The 25661-nt window shown below is 61.6% G+C and overlaps 1 protein-coding gene across 1 annotated transcript in view; it reads right to left on the bottom strand.

The window, feature by feature from the left end:
- Nucleotides 1–2393: 2393 nt before the first annotated feature.
- Nucleotides 2394–25661, bottom strand: part of FBLN1 (fibulin 1) — a 75188-nt gene continuing 51920 nt past the window's right edge. The window contains exons 15-17 of the mRNA XM_051840583.2: nucleotides 22791–22933; nucleotides 20783–20914; nucleotides 2394–2754 (exon numbers count right to left, since the gene is read on the bottom strand). Coding sequence (XP_051696543.1) covers nucleotides 2615–2754; nucleotides 20783–20914; nucleotides 22791–22933 — 415 coding nt within the window. The 3' untranslated portion in view covers nucleotides 2394–2614. The remainder of the gene's footprint in view (nucleotides 2755–20782; nucleotides 20915–22790; nucleotides 22934–25661) is intronic.

The raw sequence follows: 25661 nt of genomic DNA, 5'->3' as shown, positions 1-25661 counted from the left end.
ACTCGCACACCTGTCTACCCAGTCTCCTGTGGGCGATGAGGAGATGGAACTGTGGGATTTAAATGGTCGCAGGCTTCGGGCAGCCGCGACTGTCGCCATGGTCACTTTTAACGGTTGCTGACCGAGGAGAGCTCACGGCCAGAGAGCTGCAAGGCCTTCTGGCACTCACGGTCCCCGGTGCGCTCACTGCTCTCCAGCCATCGCTGTCTCTGCTCTGCACCTGCAGAAACTGGGGCCCCCAAGACGCGCTGACCCCTGCTAGCCACTGCCAAGGCGAGCCTCACCCAGTTTCTGACGGCTTAGCAGGTGCGGGCAGGAATGCACGCTGCTCTCTTCCCCAGCCTGTCAGCATCAAGTCCTCCTACTCAGGGGAGTGAGCGGCCCCTCAGGAACGAATCTGATTGGCTAGCTTGAGTCACATGCTCATCTGTGAGCCAGTCGCCATCAGGAGGACCGACTCTGCCCACCGACAGCAGTCCCTCGCTGACTACTGGTGAGAGTATGGGAAGGAAGTTCCTCAGAACAGCCCAGCCAGTCCTGCACAGGCCCAGCAAGGAGAAGGCCCCCAGCCCCGCCTGGCTGAGCCTGGCCCAGATCTGCCTGGTTCCTGCAGGGTTGCTCCCTGGGCTGCAGGTGGACAGCCAGGACCCTACACGCCTTCTGGATTCTTGCCCCTCGCCCTGAGGCTCCCGTCCCTGTGCGAGGAGAGCTGCCTACACTTCCCCTGTGGCCAGGCCTCCTGCGTGTCCAGCCCCACATGGGGTTTTCCGCTCCCTACCACCCCAAGCCACCAAGGCTTCAGGCACCAGGACCTACGACAGGGGACCCTGGAAGTGCCGGGAAGTCCCCGGGGTACCTGGGACATGCCGCTGAGAGTTGGAGTGGTGCCCAGTGCAGGCCACGGGGGAGTCTCGGCCAGGCTCCGCTCTGCTGAGATGAAGCCCGGCCTGGACCAAGGGCCACAGAGGCTGTGAGCATGAGCGGCTCAGCTGGGACAAACCCGGGGAGGACCCGGGGGAGAGGCCCATGTGGCCCTGCAGGCCTGGGTGCCGGGTCCCTGTCGTCTGAGTGGCCCCGCATGTTCAGTCTGTCCGTGTCTGCTTCATCACAGGGGTGCAGGGAGGGTTGAGCCCCAGGAACTGAACTGGAATCCCCTGTGTGTCTAGAAAGCGGTGTGAGTTTTGGCAGTTGAGATCCCATCTCGGAGCCCGGTTTACCCGTCTCTAGATTGGGCACGATCACACCCACTTCTCTGGGCAGCCAGGAGGAATCCACGCAGGCCCACGTGCCACGTGCCCAGTGCAAGCCCCGTGTCCAGGGGACTCTGTGGACACGAAGTCCTTTCTCGCCCCTGCCCGAGACAGTCCCTGTGTCCTCGCTGCGATTTCTAGAGAGGATCGGATGCCCTAGGGGACGCCACCAGAATCCATCTGTGCCGACACCACAGCCTGGGACTTGCCTCGCAGGGTGGGCCCAGGGCGCGGAGTGGACTCGGGCCACGTGTGTCAAAGAGCAGGCTTGTGTCTCCCAGAAGTCCTGTTGGAAACCTAATGACCAGGCCCATGTGCTGATAGCTTTGAGGGCTGGGCCTTTGGGAGGGCATTAGGCTGAGATGAGGGCTCGGGGCTTTGCCAGAACAGGAGGAGAGACCCAAGTCGGCAGCCAGAGCCCTGGCCCGTCCCGTGGCTTGTATTCCCAGCTCCAGGCACCGGGAGCCGAGCAAACCACCGCTCTTCATAAACCACCCAGCTGCAGATACTTTGTCATGGCAACGGGAAATGGACTAAGCCGGCACACGCTGGAGGCCATGTGGACAGGAAGCTCTCTGGATCCACAAGCCGGGCCCCACCCCACAGTCTTGGCGGCGGGGGAGGTGCCTTGAGACGGCCTTGGAGGGGGACTCGGTCCCTTTCCTGGTGAGGACGAGGAGCTGACAGGAGCCCCCTGCTTGGACAACTGCCCTGCCAGGCCATCAAGGGGATCGCAAGCCCCCGTGAGGAAAGTGGGCGTGGGGTGGGGACGGAGCCCAGGCAGCCCCCGGTGAGCGCACGCGTGGGGGCCCATGGCGCACCAGCCCGACGGGCTCTGTCGGCACCCGGGGGCTTTGCCGTCTCAGCAGGGCCGAGGCTTGCCTTCCAAGTGCTCCCGGGGAGTTTGCGTGCGTTTACGTGCCGTTACACAGCACCCCACCCTCGGAACTTACACAACCTGATTGGCCGGGAAAAAACCAGAATGGTGAACCTCAGACACGCGGGCAAAGAACAGGCCCCTCTCAGCCCTGGGACTCGCTGACCCTCTGTCTTCATTTTCTTGGTCTTCAGTGAGGCCATCGGCAGAGAAAAGGAGCAAAATGCAACCTTCAGATTAAGCAAAACAAAAACCAATAAGCAAGGTTTTCAACCAGGCAGTCGGGCAACTGGACTCATTATTTCAACATCAAAATACAGCGGATGGACTTGCTCCTCTGGCTCAGCTTGATACATGGCGGCCTAACGCTACAAACCAACGCACAGGGCTAAGAGCTGTCTGAGGGGTGCAGACAGGTGCAGGACGGAAGTGGCGGCGGCAGTGACGTGGCCTGGGGCGCACCCTTGGCTGCGCCCGGGACTGTCCTTCAGAACCAGTACTCGGAGACGAAGATGTGGACGTTGACGATGTTCCGGTGGGAGACCACACCCCCAACCACATAGTTCATCTCCAGCTTCAGCACGGCGTGGAACGGGCCCACGATGGGCCGCACCTGGCGCACGACACCTGGGGGGAGACAGAAGGCGGGCGGGGGTTAGCGGGGCCATCACAGCGCAGAGACCGGGGAGTGATTTTCCTCAAGGAGTCTCGGGGTCAGGTGGGGCCTCGGCCGTCACGGAGTCCCACCCCGCGCCAGACATTCAGGTCCCCAGCGGGGCGGCCACCCGAGGCTCTGCTTCCCTCTCCAGGGACTGGCGACAGTGAATTCACTCCTCCTGGATACAGCCTGTCCATCATGCTCAGCTCAGGCTGCAAGCTCTGAGTGTGGGTGTCAGACAAAGCCGGCCCTGGGGCCAAGGCCAGTCCCTGCCCCTGGACCTGCTCGCGGAGCCACAGAGATCACCAGCAGAACCCTGGTCTCAAAGCTGGCGGAGGGTCCAGGATTAAAACCAGGAAAGCGCCTTGGGCTGGTCCAGGTCTGCGCGCTGTGCGACAGGTGTGAGAGCGCAGGCGTGGGAGGCTTCTTGGAGGAGGCGCCCTTCTTGTGGAGGAAGTCCTACCAGCCAAGCCCGCACCTGGGGCAGAGAAGGCACAGACTGGCGGCATCCGGCACTCGTGGATACACGGTCGCCAAGGTCCCTTCTCCACGCCGCATGTGGACGTGGGGCCTTGCCCAGTCCCGTGGATGCAGGGCTACACCCGTCACTGCTTAACAACTGCCCCTCTGATGGGACCACGCGTGGTTCCTGCCGCGATTTCAAGGTGCTGATGTGACCCCAGAGAGAGTGGCTGTGGGGAGAGGCGGGTCCGGACGCTCTGCGGAAAGCCAGCGCCGAGTTTGCGGCTTCCCACGCACACAGCGAGGGGCAGCCCCTGGCTGTTTCTGGCAACAGCACAGCCACAGGCTTGGGAGGCCCCGGTGCCCGGCACATGGCAGAGACTTGGGGACGACGCACAGGTCTGGAAGGCCTTCCTTTCTGCCGTGGCGGCTGGTTTGGGGCAGGAAGCTCAAGTTCACGTTTGGGAAGAGAACTGGGGCGTGACGCGCTCCCATTTGCTCCCTGGGCTTACAGTTCGAAAGTGAAATGCCCACCACGGGGTGGGGGAGTGGAATTCCAGGCTATTCCCTGAGCAAACACAGGCTGCAGCCCTGGGGGAGGGACGTGCAGGCCCCTGCAGGCTGTCAGCACCCGCTCTCCGCCCGCCCGCCCATGATGACATCGCGGCTTTGTCTCGCTGGACGCCCCCAGATGACTTCAGCTCCCGGCAAGACAAGGGCTTGTCACCGGCCGAGTCTGCCAGCGGCCTGATGGCCTGGTCACTGCTGCCCGCCCCTCCCCGGGCTGGGTCTGCCTGCTGGGCTCAGGGTGGGCTCACACTTGTCCCCTTTCCCCTGTCCAGGGGCCTGAGCTGTCACTGGGGCCGCCCACCCTGGGGGCAGAGCAGGCTCCACGGCTCTCCCCCTGCTGCTCTGAGGGTTGAGGCCGAAGGGGACAGCAGAGAGGCTGGGGGACACTTGGCCTCCTGCAGGACGGCCGGGCAGTGGAGGTGCGGTGGGGGACACCTCCCCCAGTCAGGGCGTAGTTGTATTTCTGTTATTACAGTCTCTACAGGGGGCTGGCGCCGTGATACAGTGGGTTAAAGCCCCAGCCTGCAGTGTTGGCATCCCATGTCGGTGCCGGTTCAAATCCTGGCTGTGCCACTTCTGATCCAGCTCCCTGCTAATGCGCCTGGGAAAGCAGGGGAAGATGGCCCAGCTGCTTGGGCCCTGCACCCACATGAGAGACCTGGAGGAAGCTCCTGGCTCCTGGTCAGCTCAGCTCTGACCATGGCAGCCATCTGGGGAGTGAACCAGTGCATGGAAGACCTCTCTCCCTCTGCAACTCTTTCAAATAAATAAAATAAATCTTAAAACAAATTAAAAGAAAACCTCAGTGCTCGGGCATCAAGGTCACAATGCCTGTGAAGTTTAAAACAAAATTCTCTACAGAATACAACAGGTACCATGCAAATATGTAATTATCATAAGTGTATGTATTGTATAATACAAAATATATTGTTCACATGTATAATTTATATGTAAATCTAATTATGTGCGTATACAATCAATTTATAAAATTTTTCAAATATTTATTTACTTTGAAAGTCAGAATTACGGCCGGCGCCGAGGCTCACTAGGCTAATCCTCCGCCTAGCGGCGCTGGCACACCAGGTTCTAGTCCCGGTCGGGGCGCCAGATTCTGTCCCGGTTGCCCCTCTTCCAGGCCAGCTCTCTGCTGTGGCCAGGGAGTGCAGTGGAGGATGGCCCAAGTGCTTGGGCCCTGCACCCCATGGGAGACCAGGAAAAGCACCTGGCTCCTGGCTCCTGCCATCGGATCAGCGCGGTACGCCGGCCGCAGCGCGCCGGCCGCGGCAGCCATTGGAGGGTGAACCAATGGCAAAGGAAGACCTTTCTCTCTGTCTCTCTCTCTCACTGTCCACTCTGCCTGTCAAAAAAAAAAGTCAGAATTACAGAGAGAGAGAGAGAGAGAGAGAGAGATCTTCCATCCACTGGTTCACTCCCCAGATGGCCACAATGGCCAGAGCTGAGCCAGGGCAAAGCCAGGAGCCAGGAGCTTCTTCCAGGTCTCCTATGTGGGTGCAGGGGCCCAAGCACCTAGGCCATCCTCCACTACTTTCCCAGGTGTATTAGCAGGGAGCTGTATCAAAAGTGGAGCAGCTGGCACTTGAACCAGCACCCACATGGGCTGCCAGCATTGCAGGCCATGGCTTAACCCACTATGCCACAACACAGGCCCCTTTAAAAATATTTTTAATACTTAAAGAATATTGTATTAAAACATCTGAATTAAATTATACGTGCAAACTGTAATTGCTTAGAAAATATATCAGTTTTACATATTTACTGTAGAATTTACATATGTAAAATATAAATATTATAAGACATTATATAATTATCATATTATTATATATTTTAAAAACCTCTGTTCATATTGACACTGCAGCCCTGGTTCAGACCCTCCGAGAGGGTGGATATGTGAGAGGTGCCGGGCACCAGGCTGAATACGGAGGTAGAGACGCCCTCAGTGTCTCCTTGGGGGTCAGCCCAGGACAGGAGAGGAAACAGGAAGTGCAGATGCTGCGGGCTCCGTGTAGGGACAGACCCCTGCCCCGGGCACTGTGGGTGCTCCTCGGGAGAGGCCCGCCGGCCCCGGGCACCATGGGTGCTCCACGGGAGAGGCCCGCTGCCCCCAGCACTGTGTCTGACTGGCCTGGGTCAGTACTAGGACCCGGATGAATGACTTAACCCTCCTGAGTCTCCATTCCCCACTCTCTGAACAGGGACAGACATGAGCAACTTTGGGCAATGTTTGTCACAGCCTAAGACACGGGTGGTGCCTGGTTCAAGCCCTGGGTCTGCTCTGAATCCCAGCTTCCTGCTGATGGCCGGCCTGCCGACGGCCGGCCTGCCAACCACATGGGGGACCCGACTGAGTTCCCAGCTCCTGGCCTCAGCCTGGCCCAGCCCCAGCTATCGAGGGTTTGGGGTAGGGAATCAGTGTACGGAGCTCTCTCTGTTTCTCTACCTCATTCATAGATAGGTAGATAGCAACTTTCCGGAAGTGGACGTTCAGCCTGCCAGGCACCCCTGTCCCACATCAATGCTTCCACGACTCCAAATGCCACTCAGGCGTTGCTGGATCCTCGCACGACTGGAACACTGAGCAGGGGAGAAGGCCCTGAGCCTGCAGACAAGGGTTCTACTTAATCCCTCCTACCAGGGCACCTCGCGAGAGCTGCCTCCTGTGAGCTAAGAGCAGAGCTCTGGGCTGCGGGCGGATGATTCAGACTGCAAACAGCCACGCAGCAAGCCACGGCGAGCCACGGATGGAAGCTAAGGACAGCAGGAGGGGAAAGGGCCCTGAGAAGGTGCGGGAGGCGCGAGGCTGGACGGCGACGTGGGTCACAAGCAGGGCTGGACGTCTCCAGGTCTGCACACATAACAAGGCGGGACAAAGAGGGGCGCTCAGGAAATGGTGCAGGTGCAGGTGCAGTACAGGTACAGGTACAGTACAGGTACAGGTGCAGGTACAGTACAGGTGCAGTACAGGTACAGTACAGGTACAGGTGCAGGTACAGTACAGATACAGTACAGGTGCAGTACAGGTACAGGTGCAGTACAGGTACAGGTGCAGGTGCAGTACAGGTACAGGTACAGTACAGGTGCAGTACAGGTACAGGTGCAGTACAGGTACAGTACAGGTACAGGTGCGGTACAGGTACAGGTGCAGTACAGGTACAGGTGCAGTACAGGTACAGGTGCAGGTACAGTACAGGTGCAGTACAGGTACAGTACAGGTACAGGTGCAGTACAGGTACAGGTACAGGTGCAGTACAGGTACAGGTGCAGTACAGGTACAGGTGCAGGTACAGTACAGGTGCAGTACAGGTACAGTACAGGTACAGGTACAGTACAGGTACAGGTGCAGTACAGGTACAGGTACAGGTGCAGTACAGGTACAGGTGCAGTACAGGTACAGGTGCAGGTGCAGTACAGGTGCAGTACAGGTACAGTACAGGTACAGGTACAGGTGCAGTACAGGTACAGGTGCAGTACAGGTACAGGTGCAGGTGCAGTACAGGTACAGGTACAGTACAGGTACAGGTGCAGGTGCAGTACAGGTGCAGGTACAGTACAGGTACAGGTGCAGGTGCAGTACAGGTGCAGGTACAGTACAGGTACAGGTGCAGGTGCAGTACAGGTGCAGGTACAGTACAGGTACAGGTGCAGGTGCAGTACAGGTGCAGGTACAGTACAGGTACAGGTGCAGGTGCAGTACAGGTGCAGGTACAGTACAGGTACAGGTACAAGTGCAGGTGCAGTACAGGTACAGTACAGGTGCAGTACAGGTACAGGTGCAGGTACAGTACAGGTGCAGTACAGGTACAGGTGCAGGTACAGTACAGGTACAGGTGCAGGTACAGTACAGGTGCAGTACAGGTACAGGTGCAGGTGCAGTACAGGTGCAGGTACAGTACAGGTGCAGTACAGGTACAGGTGCAGGTGCAGTACAGGTGCAGGTACAGGTGCAGGTACAGTACAGGTACAGGAGCAGGTACAGTACAGGTGCAGTACAGGTACAGGTGCAGTACAGGTACAGGTGCAGGTGCAGTACAGGTACAGGTACAGTACAGGTGCAGTACAGGTACAGGTGCAGGTGCAGTACAGGTACAGGTACAGTACAGGTACAGGTGCAGTACAGGTGCAGGTACAGTACAGGTACAGGTGCAGGTGCAGTACAGGTGCAGGTACAGTACAGGTACAGGTGCAGGTGCAGTACAGGTGCAGGTACAGTACAGGTACAGGTACAAGTGCAGGTGCAGTACAGGTGCAGTACAGGTGCAGTACAGGTACAGGTACAGGTACAGTACAGGTACAGGTGCAGGTACAGTACAGGTGCAGTACAGGTACAGGTGCAGGTGCAGTACAGGTACAGTACAGGTGCAGTACAGGTACAGGTACAGTACAGGTGCAGGTACAGTACAGGTGCAGTACAGGTACAGGTGCAGGTGCAGTACAGGTGCAGGTACAGTACAGGTGCAGTACAGGTACAGGTGCAGGTGCAGTACAGGTGCAGGTACAGGTGCAGGTACAGTACAGGTACAGGAGCAGGTACAGTACAGGTGCAGTACAGGTACAGGTGCAGTACAGGTACAGGTGCAGGTGCAGTACAGGTACAGGTACAGTACAGGTGCAGTACAGGTACAGGTGCAGGTGCAGTACAGGTACAGGTACAGTACAGGTACAGGTGCAGTACAGGTGCAGGTACAGTACAGGTACAGGTGCAGGTGCAGTACAGGTGCAGGTACAGTACAGGTACAGGTGCAGGTGCAGTACAGGTGCAGGTACAGTACAGGTACAGGTACAAGTGCAGGTGCAGTACAGGTGCAGTACAGGTGCAGTACAGGTACAGGTACAGGTACAGTACAGGTACAGGTGCAGGTACAGTACAGGTGCAGTACAGGTACAGGTGCAGGTGCAGTACAGGTACAGTACAGGTGCAGTACAGGTACAGGTACAGTACAGGTGCAGGTACAGTACAGGTGCAGTACAGGTACAGGTGCAGGTGCAGTACAGGTGCAGGTACAGTACAGGTGCAGTACAGGTACAGGTGCAGGTGCAGTACAGGTACAGTACAGGTGCAGTACAGGTACAGGTACAGTACAGGTGCAGGTACAGTACAGGTGCAGTACAGGTACAGGTGCAGGTGCAGTACAGGTGCAGGTACAGTACAGGTGCAGTACAGGTACAGGTGCAGGTGCAGTACAGGTGCAGGTACAGGTGCAGGTACAGTACAGGTACAGGAGCAGGTACAGTACAGGTGCAGTACAGGTACAGTACAGGTACAGGTACAGTACAGGTGCAGTACAGGCACAGTACAGGTACAAGTGCAGGTGCAGTACAGGTACAGGTGCAGGTACAGTACAGGCGCAGTACAGGTACAGGTACAGTACAGGTACAGCATAGGTACAGTACAGGTACAGGTACAGTACAGGTGCAGGTACAGTACAGGTACAGGTACAGTACAGTACAGGTGCAGGTGCAGTACAGGTACAGTACAGGTACAGGTACAGTACAGGTACAGGTATAGTACAGGTGCAGGTGCAGTACAGGTGCAGTACAGGTACAGGTGCAGGTACAGTACAGGTACAGGTACAGTACAGGTACAGGTACAGGTACAGTACAGGTGCAGGTACAGTACAGGTACAGGTACAGGTACAGTACAGGTACAGGTACAGTACAGTACAGGTGCAGGTGCAGTACAGGTACAGGTATAGTACAGGTGCAGGTGCAGTACAGGTACAGTACAGTACAGGTGCAGGTGCAGTACAGGTACAGTACAGGTACAGGTACAGTACAGGTACAGGTATAGTACAGGTGCAGTACAGGTCCTCACAGCCATGCTCGAGGAACAGTCCTGCCCTCCTGCCCTCCTTCTCTCTTCCCCTCCTGCCCTCCTGCCCTCCTCCCCTCCTCCTCTCTTCCCTTCCTGCCCTCCTCCCCTCCTTCTCTCTTCCCCTCCTGCCCTCCTCCTCTCTTCCCCTCCTGCCCTCCTCCTCTCTTCCCCTCCTGCCCTCCTCCTCTCTTCCCCTCCTGCCCTCCTCCTCTCTTCCCCTCCTGCCCTCCTCCTCTCTTCCCCTCCTGCCCTCCTGCCCTCCTCCTCTCTTCCCCTCCTGCCCTCCTCCTCTCTTCCCCTCCTGCCCTCCTCCCCTCCTTCTCTCTTCCCCTCCTGCCCTCCTGCCCTCCTGCCCTCCTCGTCTCTTCCCCTCCTGCCCTCCTGCCCTCCTCCTCTCTTCCCCTCCTGCCCTCCTGCCCTCCTCCTCTCCTCCACTCCTCTCCTCGCCATCCCTGCCCTCTGACCTGAAGCGTGCCCCGCATCTCCAACCCCATCCACAGCCTCATGATCTGCAGCTCCTCTCCCAGCCACACCCCTCCAGTGGACCTGGCCACTGCTCCCCCAGCTTAGCCACGCTTCCCTGGAGCTTGGTTTGGCGGGACGTGTTTCCTCCATCCCCAGGCCAGATCAAGCGTGAGCTCCACCTCCTTGCCCTCACCCTCACTGAACTGCAGCCAGAAGGGGCTTCACGAAAGAGCACCCAAGTGGTCTCGCTGGTCCCCAGGGCCTGGCCCATCATAGATGCCAAATAAATGCCTATAGAATCAAGTGGTTGATTTCTGATACCACCTATTTCTTCTGTTTCCTACCCACCCATCAAATATCCATCTACCCACCTATGCATACATCCACCCACCTACCCATCCACCCACGCATCCACCTAGCCACCCATCCACCTATGCACCCATACACCCATCTGCCCACCTAGCCACCATCCACCTATGCACCCATACACCCATCTGCCCACCTACCACCCATCCACCTAGCCACCCATGCACCCATCTGCCCACCTAGCCACCCATCCACCTATGCACCCATCCACCCATCTGCCCACCTAGCCACCATCCACCTATGCACCCATCTACCCACCTAGCCACCCATCCACCTATGTACCCATCCACCCATCTACCCACCTAGCCACCCATCCACCTATGCACCCATCCACCCATCTGCCCACCTAGGCACCCATCCACCCATCTGCCCACCTAGCCACCATCCACCTATGCACCCATCCACCCATCTGCCCACCTAGCCACCATCCACCTATGCACCCGTCCACCCATCTGCCCACCTAGCCACCCATCCACCTATGCACCCATCCACCCATCCACCCATCTGCCCACCTAGCCACCCATCCACCTATGCACCCATGCACCCGGAAGAAGCTACTCTGCAGAGAGAACTTTGAGGAAGATTCGAACAAGGAACTGACACCTACATTGGACTTTGAAGGATAAAAGGAGCCAAGGAGGCAGGGAGGACGAGTGCAGAGCTTCACAGCGTGACGGGCCGGCCAGCTCTGGGGACAGCGTCAGCCTGGGAGGGGCAGGCGGAGGAAGCCGAGCAGGTGCACAGGGCTGCTCAGGCCCCGCCCCGCCACTCTCACCGAATCGGGGAGCTGAGCTGTCTCCGGCCTCCTCCCCTCCACTGCTTCCGGACCACGGCTCTTCCAGAGCCACTGACGCCTTCTCCTCTGTGGCCAACTGCCGGCCACACCTGATTCTGCCACACGTCTCTGCCATGGGCGACATGTCAGGCTTGGGCAACAGCTGGACTATTTAGGTCCTCGCAGGTCCCCCTGTGTCAGCTGTGACGCTGCCCGTGGCAGGAGCCGTCCGCCGCCAGCTGGGGCAGGGTCTGCACGGTCCCCAGTCCACGGTCTGGGCGGCTACAGCAGCTCAGCCAGGATGGCTGGGTGGGGTGGGGCAGAAGACGGCGGGACAGGGGAGAGGAGGAGGAGGAGAGTCAGTCCTGAGGAGCCACGCTGCAGGGAGGACGAGGCAGCGCTGGCCCGAGGCACGCGGAGCCACAGAAGCCCTGAGTGAGGGCGGTCAGTCATAGGCACAGCGCCTCCATCAGCAACGCAGCCGCCGGCAGAGCCGCGCTTCCACCTCACCCGCTGGGCTGCTTCCTGTCCCGCGCTTTCCAGAAGCCCAAGGATTAAAGAAAAAGCCCCTCCTCGGCCTGGCTGCGCCTCCGAAGACGCGACCAGGCCTCTTTCCTGCTGAAAGCTGCAGGTCCTCTGGCGCACTGTGACGTGCAGCTACCAGGTGCGGCGGGGAGACCCTCGCCACCCCTGGGATCTGTGGCCCACAGTCTCCGCCCCTGAAGCCACGCCCCAGCCCCTGCCACTTGAGGGGCTGTCTGTCAATTTTGTGAAATAACAGAAACCAGCCAGGAACCTGTCTGCCCCAGTCTCACGTCTGACCCGTGACAGCACCTATGAGGAGACCACAGTCACGGCCTCCAGCCACTGCCTGCGGCACGACGCGGCGCAGGTCACCATCCACTCCTGGGCCTGGGCCCCTTAGGGACGCAGCGCGCCGCAGCCAGCGGGGCTGGTGCAGCGCTGAACACACAGCGTGAGTTCTGTGTGAGTTCCTGCAGCAGCGGCAAGCAGGTGCTTGGAAAAGACAGCGTCTGAGTAGGAAGAGGCGGGAGAGACTTAGAAAGCCATGTGTCACCGTTACAGGAAAGGAGTGGGGGTGGGGTAAGGGAGGGAGGGAGGGAGGGAGGGAGAGAGAGAGAGAGAGAGAGAGAGAGGGAGGGAGATCTTCCATCTGCTGGTTCACTCCCAAATGGCCACAAAGCCAGGGCTGGGGCAGGCAGAAGCCAGGACTCAGAAATGTCCCATATGGGTGCCGGTTCTAGTCCCGGTTGCTCCTCTTCCAGTCCAGCTCTCTGCTGTGGCCCGGGAGGGCAGTGGAGGACGGCCCAGGTCCTTGGGCCCTGCACCCACGTGGGAGACCTGGAGGAAGCTCCTGGCTCCTGGCTTTGGATCGGCACAGGTCCAGCTGTTGTGGCCACTTGGGGAGTGACCCAGCGGAGGGAGGACCTTTCTCTCTGTCTCCGCCTCTCACTGTCTGTAACTCTGCCTCTCAAATAAATAAATAAAATCTTTTGAAAAGAAAGCAGAAATGTCAGGCCCCGGGCAGCAGCCAGTGCCAGCCACGTTCCCAAGTCTCTGCCGCCCACCCGGGGGCTCAGATGAAGTTTCTGACTCCTGGTTTCAGCCTGGCCCAGCCGTGGCCATTGTGGGCGCTGGAGTGAACCACCTTTCTCCCTTTCTCTCTGTCTCTCCCCCTCTCCCTCTCCTGGTCCCCCTCTCTCTGAAGCTTTCAAATAAATAAATAAACCATAAAAATAGCCAGAGCCAGTGCTCTCCTGGCCCGAGGCAGGCTGTGGGGTCACAGGCTCCGTGATATCGTGGTTCTCCCCACCACGACCCACGGCCAAGGCCCAGGCATCAGCGTCCCTCTTGGCCACTCTCACAGCCCTGGTTCTCAGAACATAGTAGGTCCTTGGTGCTACTCTGCACCCGGGACGTCAAGGCTTTCAACACAGCCCGGGCGCCGGAGGCACTCAACACAGCCGGGGCGAGGGAGGCACTCAATCCATGGTGCGCAATGCAGGCAGCGGAGCTACAAGCATTAAGCAAACTGATACAGTTGCAAATCACAGCCCACACACACACACACACACACACACACACACGCATGCTGGGAAGAACCCAGGACACACAGGACACACAGCCAAAGACCCAAGGGAGCAAGACCAACAAGTGGGAGCCGTGTCTGGCCCGGTGGTCACCGCGTGCAGCTGCTCAGAGGACGCCGTGCGGTCTTGCCCATCACACATCACGAGCACCTGGAACCCAGCCCTCTCCAGTGCTGGAGATCCCAGCCCCCACCTCCTGCTGGTACTCACCCAGCCTCGTGCAGAGCGTGGGCTGGGCTTGGGAAGAGCCCCCCGCTGGGGAGGGGGAAGACCCCACCTGCTCCCGTGCCAGGCCACAGCGGTGAGTCACCCCTCTGTTTCTGGGGAGTGCAATAGGTGCAGCAGACAGCAGCTGCCCCAGACGCTTCCAGGGGGTGGAGGGTCCCCAGCAGAACCGGGGGAGACACCCTGATAGCCCTGTGGCCCCGGCCTGGTGGCGGGGGCTGGCAGGGGAGGCCGTGGAGGTGTCGCACCAGCCTCAGAACCCATCATCCGGGTCTCCCACGTGGGCGCAGGGGCCCAGCGACTTGGGCATCTTCCACTGCTTTCCCAGGCCACAGCAGAGAGCTGGATTGGAAGTACAGCAGCCAGGACTTGAACCAGCGGCTATATGGGATGCTGGCGCCGCAGGCGGAGGCTTAGCCGACTACACCACAGCACCGGCCCCTCAGACCCCTTTTATGAAAACTTTGCCCCCAGGCCCCCAGCACTGGTGGACAGAGAGAAATAATTTATGAACGCGCCTGGCAGAGTCACAGGTTGTCTGTCAGAAGGTGCAAAATGCGGCAGCTGGAGGGCCACGGGGGGACCTCGCAGGCCGGGAGCAGCTGGGGAGACGGCGGGGGAGGGGAGACTCCAAAGGCAGCAGCCATGTGGGCGCCTGGTGGGCGGCAGGGCCACATGCGGGGGTCGCGTTTCCCAGCCAAGAGCTCAGTGCTAAGCGGAGCAAAGTCAAGGCCAATGCTCACAAGGCCAAAGCCTTCCACTTCTCAGGCCCTCAACCAGAGCCTTCTGATGGCCTTGGTCACCAGGTGTGCCGCCGCCAGGTGCCGGTCCACTGCCCGGTCCTCCCAGAAATGCCTGCTCCTCACGGCCCCAGGGCACCTGGCCCCTCCTCCTCTCCTGCCCAGTGCAGCCCAGCTGAGGCTCAGCCCCGCCTCTCCGCCTCCCTCCTGCCTCGGGCTCTGCACAGTGGGCAGAGGTCTCCCTGACGGCAGCCTGCACCGGCCAAGGTGCTCAACGCGGGCCTCCAGGCTAAAGTCAAAGTGAGCTGCACATCCCCCACCACCCCCAGAGCCCAGAGCCACCCGCCCTGTCACGGCAGCGTGGACGCGGTGGCTGTCCAGCCCACGACCCCGGCTCGTGTCTTACTCCGCACCAGCCCCAGGAGCAAACCCTGGCGCTGCTTCCCATCAGATTCCGGACCCAGCCACGCCTCGCCCCGACCACGCACTCACAGTGGAGGCCGCCGTCATCCCGGCCAGGCTGCCTGCCTGTGGCCCGCCCGCCCAGCACCCAGAGGGAGCCCGTGAAAGCCTGGGGTCACCTCGCTGCTCGCCCCATCCCTCGCCCGGCTTCTACCCCACTCAGCGGAAAGCCAGAGGCTTCCCTCACCACCAGCTCCCCTGCCCCCGGCGCCCCAGCTGTGCTGGGCTCCTGGCTGCAACGCCAGCCTTGGGGACTTGGCAATGCTTGTCCCGCAGCCCTGAGCTCTCCTCCCAGATCCCCCTGCACGGGTCACTTCCTCAGCTGGGTGGGTCTTTGATTAAGTCCACCGGCCACCAGATTTGAAGTTGCACCACTGCCCCGCTCTGCCTGCTGCACAGCACACACCACAAGCTGACAGTGCGGGGACTGTGCTCGTCCGGAAGAAAAGGGTGTGAGGTAGGGACCCACTCCCTGTCTCAGGCCTGCCCCAGGGCACACACACAGCAGAATGAGAGCCAGCATTTGCCAAAGGGGCCCTGCCCAGAAGCGGGAGTCACACGCACCTGACAGGCATCACAGGGATCCCTCCCCACACTGGGTGGGGGGCTGGGCCCCCTCGCGCCCTGTCTGGCGCCCTCCCTGGCCGCCTGTGAGACACCTGCTCCCCACCTGCAGCCTTCTGCCTGCTCGGGAACCGCCCATGTCTTAATGCCCCAGCCACTCGCCGGCTGTGCAGCTCAGACACGTGCCCACGGGGACCTGCCTGCCCAGACCTCACTGAGCTTCCACGGCCACCAGCACCCACGAGCACCCACGGGCAGGGCAGGCCTCTGGGGCTTCATCTGCTTCCAGCTTCCTGCTGGGGCTGGCACAGTCCCACTGTGGCGACCCTGCAACCCACGAATGCTGAGCGGCGACATTGACCAAACTCGCATAGCCGCAGCGTCTGGGCTGAGCCATCCCCAAACCCTGCGCAGAGCAGAGCGGGCAGCAGGCGCCCAGGGGCTCAGAGAGGTGGGCAGCCTCCTCTCCACTGCACCGTCTCCTCCTCTGGGGTGGCCACTGTGGGGGCTGCGGGGACAGGCTGGACCCTGCTGACCCTCCCTGGCCACGACCTGGGGCCGCCAGGTGTAGTCCAGAAAGCTGCGCTAGGTGTGGAGCGTGGCGTTCACATGGACAAGGCCACTGGTGCCACAGCAGGGCCAGCTGAGGCCATGGGGGCTGCCCGGGAGGCCTCTGGGTCCTCCCTGAGCTGGGCTCAGAAGCTGTGGCTGTGCCCATCTGAATGGCTCCCAGCCCTGAGCCCGGCGGGCGTCACCAGCTGTGGGCCTGGGGGCTGTCACCTGTACAGCGGTCACGCGGTCGGGGACCAGTGGCATGAAAGGTACTTGCTCCCCTTCACCTTCCGGCTCGGCCCCTGGGAGACCCTCCCCGCTAAGGGGCAGCCAGGCCCGGCCCAGCGCCCTGGGAATGACTTGGCTGCTGGCCAGGGCGCGGCCCGGGTGCCAGGGCTGTGCCTCCCGGAGCACAGAGGCAACTAATCCCTGGGATTGGCTGTGAAAGCCAGGACAGGCCAATCACTCGCCACCAGGAGGGGGCGTCAGCGCTGTTGTTTTAGCTGGAATTTGTACCGCGCACTGGTCTGAGGCCAACCCAGGGCGCAGGGCAGGACGGGGGCGGTGGGGGGGGGGGTTGGGGGCCGCTGTTTAACTCTTTCCGGGGCAACGGTCTGAAGATGATGACCCGGCCCCTGCTAAGTGGGGTGACTACAGAGGAGTACAGCCAGACTGGTCTCTTGGCTCACAGCCCTTGTACTGGGCTGTGCCGTGCACCAAAGAGCGGGCTGTGCATGGTGCCCCCTAGGGTTTTGCAGTGCACAACACGTGCTCTTCTCTCGCTCTCTGAGAAGTACACGGGGAGGAGAAACGTCTCCTGTGAAGCAGCTTTTCAGCCGTGGAAATGGACGACAGGATGCCAGGGAAACCGGCTGGATCTGGAGCCCCAGTGAGGAGTCCGGCCTGAGGCACGACCTGCACCAACAGGATGATCGGACAGACTTCACTGTCCTGCCGCGGGCCCCGGGGCGACTCTTGGTGACCAATCCTGGCCCCATCCCGCCTGCCTGGCTCCAGCCAACGGCTCCCAGGGGGCCCAGGAGCTCCCACCACGGTCCCCTCATGGTGGCTTGTCCACGGCACAGGAAATGCTCCTAAGGGAGCTTCACTGGAAGGCTAGGCTCAGAGACGTCGTGGCACCTGCCTGACGTCACACAGCGAGGATCCAAGACCCAGGACCAAGCCCAGAACAGCTCGCCGTGGCTGCCGAGACTCGACCGTGCTGTGCCCAAAAAGACCGCCCGGGCCCTCAAACGTTTGCAAACAGCGAATGCACAGCAGGGTAATGATCCTCCCGCCCTCACGGAGGACATTTAATCCCGTCACATAATGGGCACGGCTGCGTCCCTCTGGGGGCGAGAGCGCGGGCGAGGCCAGGTTCAGAGGCTCCAGGGGTGCTCAGCGCAGACCTGTGGGGGTGTGGCCCAGGGAGGCAGAGGGTAGGCTTGGGCTGTGCTTGCAAACCACAGCTCAGTCACAGCGGTGGGACCCTGGGCCTGCCCGCGAGGTCAGGGAAGGCAGCACCCACTCCTGACCACAGCGGGGCATCCTGGGGGTCTTCACTCCTAAAGGGCTGGACCAGGGCGGGACCCGCGGCCAGGAGAGCGCCCCCAACACAGAGCCGGCTGCTGCTGACAGAACAGGGCCCAGGGGACTCACACCCTCCCCAGCTGGGAGACCCTGGTGAGTGATTTTGCTCCCTTGGCCTCAGTCTTTTAACTACTCAGTGGGGACAGCATCACTTCCTGCTCTGTGGGCAGCACAGACGCCCCCCGGCCTGCAGGGGGCACCACCAAGGCCTGGCCCTGCCGCCCCTTCCGCCTCCCCGTCCCCCCTGCACGCGCTGGGTGCTGGAACAGCACCAGAAGGAGCGGGCGCCCTTTCAGCCCCCGCCTCGCGCTCTCTGGCTCACTCTCCTTTGCATCACCTCTTCCGAGAAGCCCCCGTGACTGCTCCACTCACTGTCCCATCTGTCCCATCCCAGCCTGGCCCACAAAAAGGCACGCCACCCGCCCCACGGGTAACCACAGCCCCGGGGGCCCACGGCTCTCTGCTTTCTCCTGGCCTTGCTGAGGTTTTGAACGGAAAGTTTGGCAAAGCCGGCCGTCGTCAGAAATACATGAAAGAGAGTTACAGAGAGTGGTGGGCGGGCGGGGTGGAGGGGCCGAGGCCCAGCTCCCAGCTGCTACCCGGCAGCCCAGCGAGCGGGGGCTGGGGGTGGGGGGGCGGTGGCCTCTGTCCCACCCGCAGGCTGGCAGCACCCGGCCCACGCCCGCCGGGGCCAGGCTCACCCGTCAGTCATCACTCAGGAGTTATTACCGGAGCCGCCCGGGAGCTGCGCCCTGCAGAGCCGCACTCGGCAGGCTCCGGCGGCCTCGGGCGCTCCCGGGGCGCGCGCACGCATTCCTCGGCCTGGCTGACAGCCGGGAGAGGAGGAATGCAGGGGGATTTGCAGAGACAGCGGCGGCTCTGTGCAGACGCTTCTCGATCCCCACTAAGACCCCGTCTTTAGGGCGTTATTAGAGGGAGGCCCGCCCTCTCGGGCACTTGCTCCTCCCTCCTCTTGTCCTCCCAGAGGGCTCCACCCCTGGCCGTGCGGGCCTCACGCACCAGCACGCAAACTTGCAGCAGCTTCGCCCGGGGACAGCCGCCAGCCCTGGCCGAGCCGGGGAGCCGGGGGTGTGGGGGGAGCCAGCTCCAGCCTCGCTCTGCACTGGCCTCGCTCCTCCTCCGGCCCTCGCTCCCGCCACCCTGCCACAGGGCCCTGGGTGCCGCCGACTCCCGGCTGCTTCACACGTGCGAGTGCAGCTCGGGCCCCGCCCCTCCCGCCACCGGGCACCTAGCGCCCAGGCGCCCCGCACCCATCCTGCACGCACCTTCCCCGCCTGCAGGAAGAGCTAGTCTCTTCCTGTCTCCCTCGCGCAAGGAGTGTGCAGGGGGTGAGTGCTCCGAGCACCCCGCTGTCCCCAGGCGCTGAGTCTGGCACAGGGCAGCCCCTGCCCCAGGGGCCAGCCCAGAGTCATGTGCCAGGGTGGCTCCCCAGGGACAGGAAGCCCCCAGGGCACAGCAGGTGCCGCAAGGAGGAAGGGGTGGGAAGCCCAGGACCAGGTCCCAGGCAGAGATCCAGGGTCAGCACCAGGGCTCCGGACGCCAGACACGGCCACAAACGCGGCCGCGGGCCCAACCCGGCTGCGTCCCGCACCTGAGAGCGGACACTGGCCCAGGCGAAGTCCAGGCGCCCAGCAGCCCAGACATCCTGGGGAGCGGCCTGGGCGCGAGAATCCTCCCAACAGGCAGCTCCAGCCGGGACCAGCGCAGCCAGGGGAGGCCACCCGCGCACCTTCTGTCCCCAGGAAGTCGCAGTCGAGGGCGACACCTCCACCCCTCCCAGGCACTGGGGGCTGCCCCACCTCCCACAGTGCCCTGGATCCCCGGCCTGTTTGCCTGCTGCAGAGGGAGTTGGAGGTGGACGCAGGGAGGCCCCGGGCTCGGCCCGGCCAGGGTTTTCTGCTCCGTGCTGGGGAGCAGGAGGCAGAAACACCCAGGGCAGTCCGTGGCACTCGGGTCCTGCTCTGGCTGGCTGCTGCCCAGCGCTCGGCCTGGGTCACCCAGGAGGGATTTAGCTGGGAACGGAAGGTGCAAACACAACAGAGGGCCCGGGCCTGGCGCCAAGCACAGGGTGGGCCCACGGCGGGCTTCTGTGGGCTGGGGCCGGGGGCTCACCCCCACCCTGTGAGGCAGGACAAACCCTTGACCCTCCACCCCCACCCCACCTACCCCGAGGACCTCTCCATCGAAACTCCCATGTTACAGCAGGGGAAGCTGACGCCCAGCGCGGGCAGGACCCAAGGGCAAGCAGCAAGTTTTGTGGCTGCCGCGGACTCGATGGTGTGCCCTCCCCTTGGGGTCCCCGCGAGGGTTAATGCACCATTAACCGTAATTAACTAATTATTCTTGCTGCCAACTAGCGGAGGAGGAGGCTGGGGGTGTGGAGCCCCCACATGACTCAGGGATGTTTACAACATGCAAACCCATTTAAGAGCTTGTAAAGTTGCTATAAATGGCTCTTTGGCAACAGGGGAATAACGATTCCCCCACTAACAGCCGCCCGTGCAACAACCGTCGGCCGGGGCTGCGGGGACTGGGTTCTGAGATCCAACAGCGCCCCCTGGAGGCCACGGCCTGCAACGCTCTGTCCCTGGTGCACTGGTTCTGGTCAAGACCCCGGCAAACACAGGACACGAGAGACCAAAAGGCCCCGCCTCCCCCCGAAACCCCGGCGGAGGGGCTGAGGGCAGGGACGGCCTTCTACAGCCAGCATGGCAGGTGAGACCGCTTTCACCCCCGTGCATCTGCGTGCTTCAGGAACAGCGCGTGGCAGAGGGGCAGATGCTGTCCCAGCAAAGGGCGCCCTCAGCCCCTCCCCCTGCCGGCCAGAGCTGCCCACGCGTATTTTCCCACACTCACTCCCCTCTCCCCTCCCGGTGTGGGCCTGGTGACCTCTGCTGGCCTCACCTTTCCCCTTCCCTCACACCCAAGTCACAGCCTGCAGGGAGGTGGCGCCGGGGGCTCCACTCAGAGGGGCTGTGTGGAGGGGACGAGTCCGGCTCAAGGAAGGGCCCAGAGCTCAGGTCTTCTCCTGCCAGCCCGCTGTCCCGCCGCTGTCTGTCCCCCGACCCACAGGGCCTGTGCCCAGCCTGGGTCGAGCGCTTTCCTTGGGTGCTGTTGCCACCCTTATTATAGGTGGGGAGTCTGAGCCCTGGGTGGGGGTCGCCCAGGGAGCCGGCAGCTCCAGCGCAGGGGCTGTGCCTGGGGACAGGGTGCACGACAGGCCCGGGCTGCTTCTGTGGGCGTGGCGGGGGCGGGGCCACTCACCCACGGTCATGCCATCCATGTAGCGTTTGATGATGTCGAAGGACTCCCGCAGGTTCCCTTCCGTGATGTCGAAGATGATGTCGGCCTGGTTGGCGGGGTACAGCGGCGTGACGGCCCGCAGGAAGACGATCTCTGTGGCGAGAGGGCACGGTGTGGGGGAGGGCGGCAGCGGCGGCCGCAGGCCCCAGCCCAGGCCAGAGACTCGCTCCTTGGGCCATGAGCACCCAGCACAAGGAGCCCCTCCCGAGGCACCGTCGCTGAAGCCATAGACCCTTGCGTGGAGCACCGCACGCCGCACGGCCCAGAGGAGGCACGGAGCTGCAGCTGGCCCTGGGAGCCCTGGGAGCCCCGACCTCCCCTCCCCTCCCCTCCCCCTGCTGCCAACAGCCCCGGACCCCCTGTAAGAGGGACAGGAGGAGCGGTGGCGCTCTGCCGGGGGCACCGTGGGCACTGCAGCTTGTCTAAGGCAGTAGTGATGTGCCGCGGTGTGAAAGGTGCACGCCTGGGGCGTGTGCATGCGTGTGCACGTGGGTGTGCATGTGTGTGTGCACACATGTTCTCATGGCCGACCTTCTGGCGATGGACGTGTGTACACCTTACGGTAGCACACGGGGCCAGTGTGTGTCTCAGGCAGCCGTGCTGCACCTGTCTCCTCATGTCTGAGATTTCTGGGCTATGCCTTTCACCTGCAGCTTTGCCGGTTGCTGCTGCTTAAGGGGCCTGCACGGCTCAACCCCCTCCCCCAGGCAGCTGGGATCCGTGCTGGGAGGGATTTGTGATTGGTCGCATGAGGGCAGCAAGGGCCGGAGTGCAGAGGCTGGGCCAGGCCGGCTGCTGGCCGGTGCCTCTTCCAGGCCACCGCATGGTAAAGTGGACAGAGCCCTGGCCTTGCGTGGTCCTGGGGGAGCAGCCCTGGCTCTGGGCCTCAGTTTCTCCATTTGCAAAGTAAAGGAGGCAGCTGCTGGTACCCACCACGGGTACTTTGGCGGGGCACACAGCGCCCCCTGTGGGTGACCAGGCCGTGGATCAGCCCCGGCTGGAGAGGCCGCAAGACGAGCCACTAGGGATTTGGGAAGGATTTGTGTGTGGTTTGGGGAAACCCATCATTTTGCTCAAAGCAAACGCCAGCGAGCGATTCCTCCCGGCCAGGCCTGGGCGCCCCAGGGGAGAGGCCGCGCCTGTCCTGAGCACAGTGGCAGGAGGCGGCGGTGGGGGGCACAGGGGGTCCCTCCTGCCCGCCCCCCCCCCTGGCCAGGCAGCCCTGGCAGCGTCCACACAGGGTGTTTCCCGAGAGGGCAGAGGCCTCCACCACCACCACGTTTGAGCCTGACTCGCGGGGAGCTCCGTCCTAACGGGGGCTCCTCCCACGGTCGGGGCCGGAGATGCGCAGGGGGAGGTGGCAGCTGCTCACAGGCTGTGCACCCTGGAAGCGAGGTGGACAGAGCAGTGCTCCACCCACGGCCTCCGCTGGGCCCCGGGAGCATGGTCTCAGCCCTGCCCCGGACATGCCGCTGGGGGCGGCGGTCCACAGGGCACGCCGTGCACTCCCAGCCGAGCTCCTCCAGCCCCGTGTCCCGGCCTCCAGGGTGATCTCCCGTCTGCTGCAACTTCCAGGGGCTCCCCACAGACTCGGGGGCGGGGGGCAGCCCCAACTCCAAGTTCACGCTCTGGCTTGGTCTCCAGCCCACCTCCTGTCGGCCCTGCTTTGTGCAGCCAGAGCGCTCGGCTTGGTTCCTCAAATGTCCACACCAGCCCACTCCCCTCCAGGCCTGTTGGCCCAGCCCGGCCGGCCCCTCGCTCGTCACCACTCGGGCTTCCTCCCGGGACCCCTCCCCGACTTCCCAGTGCCTGGCACAGAATGGATGCCCATGGCCGCCTGCGAGGACGGCTGTGGCCGGAGAGAGGCGCGGGCTGAGGGCCCCTGGGGGATGTCTGGGCAGTGGGCAGGTGCAGAGGTGGGGGGAGGGCTGCATTCCCCGCCCCCAGCCCCCCCAGCCACGCCACTCACCTTCAGGGTGGCTGAACTCACGGAAGGTGGGCAGCGAGATGACGGTGTGGGAGATGGTGTGCACGGGGTCCAGCAGGCAGGCCATGTGGCTGGGGCGGCACGACTTGATGCAGCGCACCGTGTCGGTCTTCTCCTGCCGGAGCCTGCGGACAACCACAGCACATGGCACTGACGGGCACGTAGAGACCGCCGCTCCCACGGAGACCAAGCTCTGGGAGTCGCGGGAGTGGCGGCGGCCAGGCCCCAGGGCACCTGTCTCAGGCAGCTCTGCCGAGGGCTGGCTGCGCCGGGGCGAGGCCTCCTGCCGCTTGTGCAGAGCAGGTGGGAGCCGGACACCAGAGGAGCCTCCTGACTCCATCTGCCCGGTGGTGGGCAAGCAGGGCTGTGACCGTGGCCGCCGGCATGGACTGAGCATCAGTGTGAATGGCTGCAAAACACCTCCATCCACGCGTGTGCTGGGCGCCAGGTGCCAGGACACCTCCTTGGGGCACATGGCCAGGCTAGCAGGCGTCACAAGTGAAGGGGGACAGAACAGGTGCCGGGTTTGACCCCCAGCACAAAGAAGGCAGAGCCGCAGCCCCGGGCAGCAGGGGGCAAGGAGCAGGCCTGTGCTCTCACACAGGGAAGCTACAGTTTCACTTTGCCAGACACAGCTACCCACATGCAACTGTAGTTTGAAAATACTACACGGACAATTCCAGAAATAAACAGTTGATACATTTTAAATTGTGCGCCAGCCCCCTCTGTGCAGCCCAGGAAGGGCTCATCCTGGAGTTCAGCATATCCACGCTGTATGCGCTACCCGCCCGTTAGCTGCTGTCTCATCATTAGATGGAACTGCTGGGCACGCGTTTCGATAACCCTCACCCTGCTTAATAATGGCCTCAACGTGCGGGAGCAGTGATGCCGACAGTCCCGTCGCAGCGCACGTTAGAACTGTCCCATTCTGTTATTCCTGAGTTACCGAGCTTCATCCCTGGGTTGTGTGTCCAGGAGAGAAGCAGTGTCTACAAAGCCTGACACTCGCCACGTTTTAGGCACCCTCCGGGCTCGTGGAGCGCGCCCGCCCTGGATAAAGGGGACTTCTGCAGAGGTTAGTGCGTTGTTATCAGACAAACATCTTTGTAACCGCAACCCAGATCCAGAAAGAAAACTTCCAGCGGCTTCCGGCCGCCCCACGCGCGCCAGACTGAGTTCAAACCCTCTCTCATCCCGCTAGAGATCCCCGCCTGGAGCCCACAGCAGCCCCCAGCTGAGGCTCTTTATGATCTTATCGCACAGCTGTGCATCCACAGATGTGTCCATTGAGAAGTTTTTGCTTTGGGGGCCAGTGTTGTGATACAGTGCGTTAAGCCTCCGCCTGCAGTTCCAGCATCCTGTATGGGCGCCGGTTCGAGTCCCGGCTGCTCCACTTCCCATCCAGCTCCCTGCTAATGTGCCAAGGAAAGCAGCAGAAGATGCCCCTGCACCCACGTGGGAGACCCTGATGGAGTTCCAGGCTCCTGCTTCAACCTGGCCCAGCCTGGCTGTTGCAGCCATCTCAAGAGTGAACCACTGGATCAAAGATCTCGCTCGCCCTCTCTGCAACTCTTTTAAAATAAATATATATACATTTTAAAGTTTTTGTCCTGCCTTTTAAGCCCCTTTTAAGCTGCAGGTTTATTTTCCGTCCCTTTCCTCGGCGTACAATTGGTGAAAGACCCCAACGCATCTGAGCCGCGGAGTTTCCCAGTGTGGACGCTGCCAGTTGCACCCTCGGGGCACAGTCCAGGATGCTCCCACACCCTCCCAAGTCGTCACGTTGGCAGCCGGGGCCAGGCCTGACCCGGCCAGGCCCAGGCCCATTGGCAGGGGCACGTGGTTACAGGACAGACAGCTCACACGAGAAACGCAAGACCAATACTTGATCCTTCCACTGCACGTGCCGGGTTTTAGCTTGAGGAACCCGCTCTCTGTCATTCTCCAAAGGACTGTTCTTTATTTATCTGAGAGAGACAGACAGACACAGATCTCCCAACTTCTGGTTCACGCCCCACACGCCCCCAGCAGCTAGGTTGGACCAGGTCAAAGCCGAGAGCTGAGAACTCCAGCCAGGTCTCCTGCTGGGGTGGCAGGGACCCACGCACTTGAACAACCACCCTCTGCTTCTCAGGTGTCCGGCAGCGGGGGCGGAAGCAGAGCCGGCCCCTGACACGGTGCAGGCGTCTTGGCCAGCTGACCCCGTTGTTGGCGGACAGTCTGATAACTGAGTCCCTGCTGTGTTCTTGCCCGGTTGCCCGTCATTTGTCCTTCGCCCATGCTTAAAGTGCAATCATTTTACAACATCGTGTCTTGCGTTGGCTGCTCCGGGCTGATATCCTCAGATATGCGGTGTGTCCTTCACTGTGAAGCTGCAAACCTTTCAGAAAACCACGCAGGCTTCCCCGAGCTGTCACTCACGGTGTTTCCCGCAGGTTTTGAATATCTACTTATTCTACCTATCTGTGCGTTGGATCTTCTTTGCATATCTTGAATATTTGTTACTTTTTCTCCAAGCCTTACATCTCTCTCTTTAAATGTGAAAGGCAGAGAGAGAGAGAAAGACAGTGATTTTCCATCCAATGGTTCATGCCCCAAATGAATGCCACAACTGCCAGGGCTAGGTCGGGCCAAAGCCAGAAGCCAGGCGCTTCCTCCAGTCTCCCATGTGGGTGCAGGGGCCCAAGCACTTGGCCATCTTCTACTGCTTTCCCAGGCCATAGCAGGGAGCCGGATCGGAAGCGGAGCAGCCAGGACTAGAACCGGCACCCACAGGGGATGCCGGCGCCATAGGCAGAGGCTTAACCTACTACGCCACAGCACAGCCCCTCACTCTTCATTTCTAAACAAACT

The sequence above is a fragment of the Oryctolagus cuniculus genome, chromosome 11 (genome assembly GCF_964237555.1).
Source record: "Oryctolagus cuniculus chromosome 11, mOryCun1.1, whole genome shotgun sequence".
In the NCBI taxonomy this organism is placed as follows: Eukaryota; Metazoa; Chordata; class Mammalia; order Lagomorpha; family Leporidae; genus Oryctolagus; species Oryctolagus cuniculus.
The sequence above is the reverse complement of the archived record's forward strand: the minus strand, read 5'-3'. Positions and strand labels throughout refer to the sequence as shown.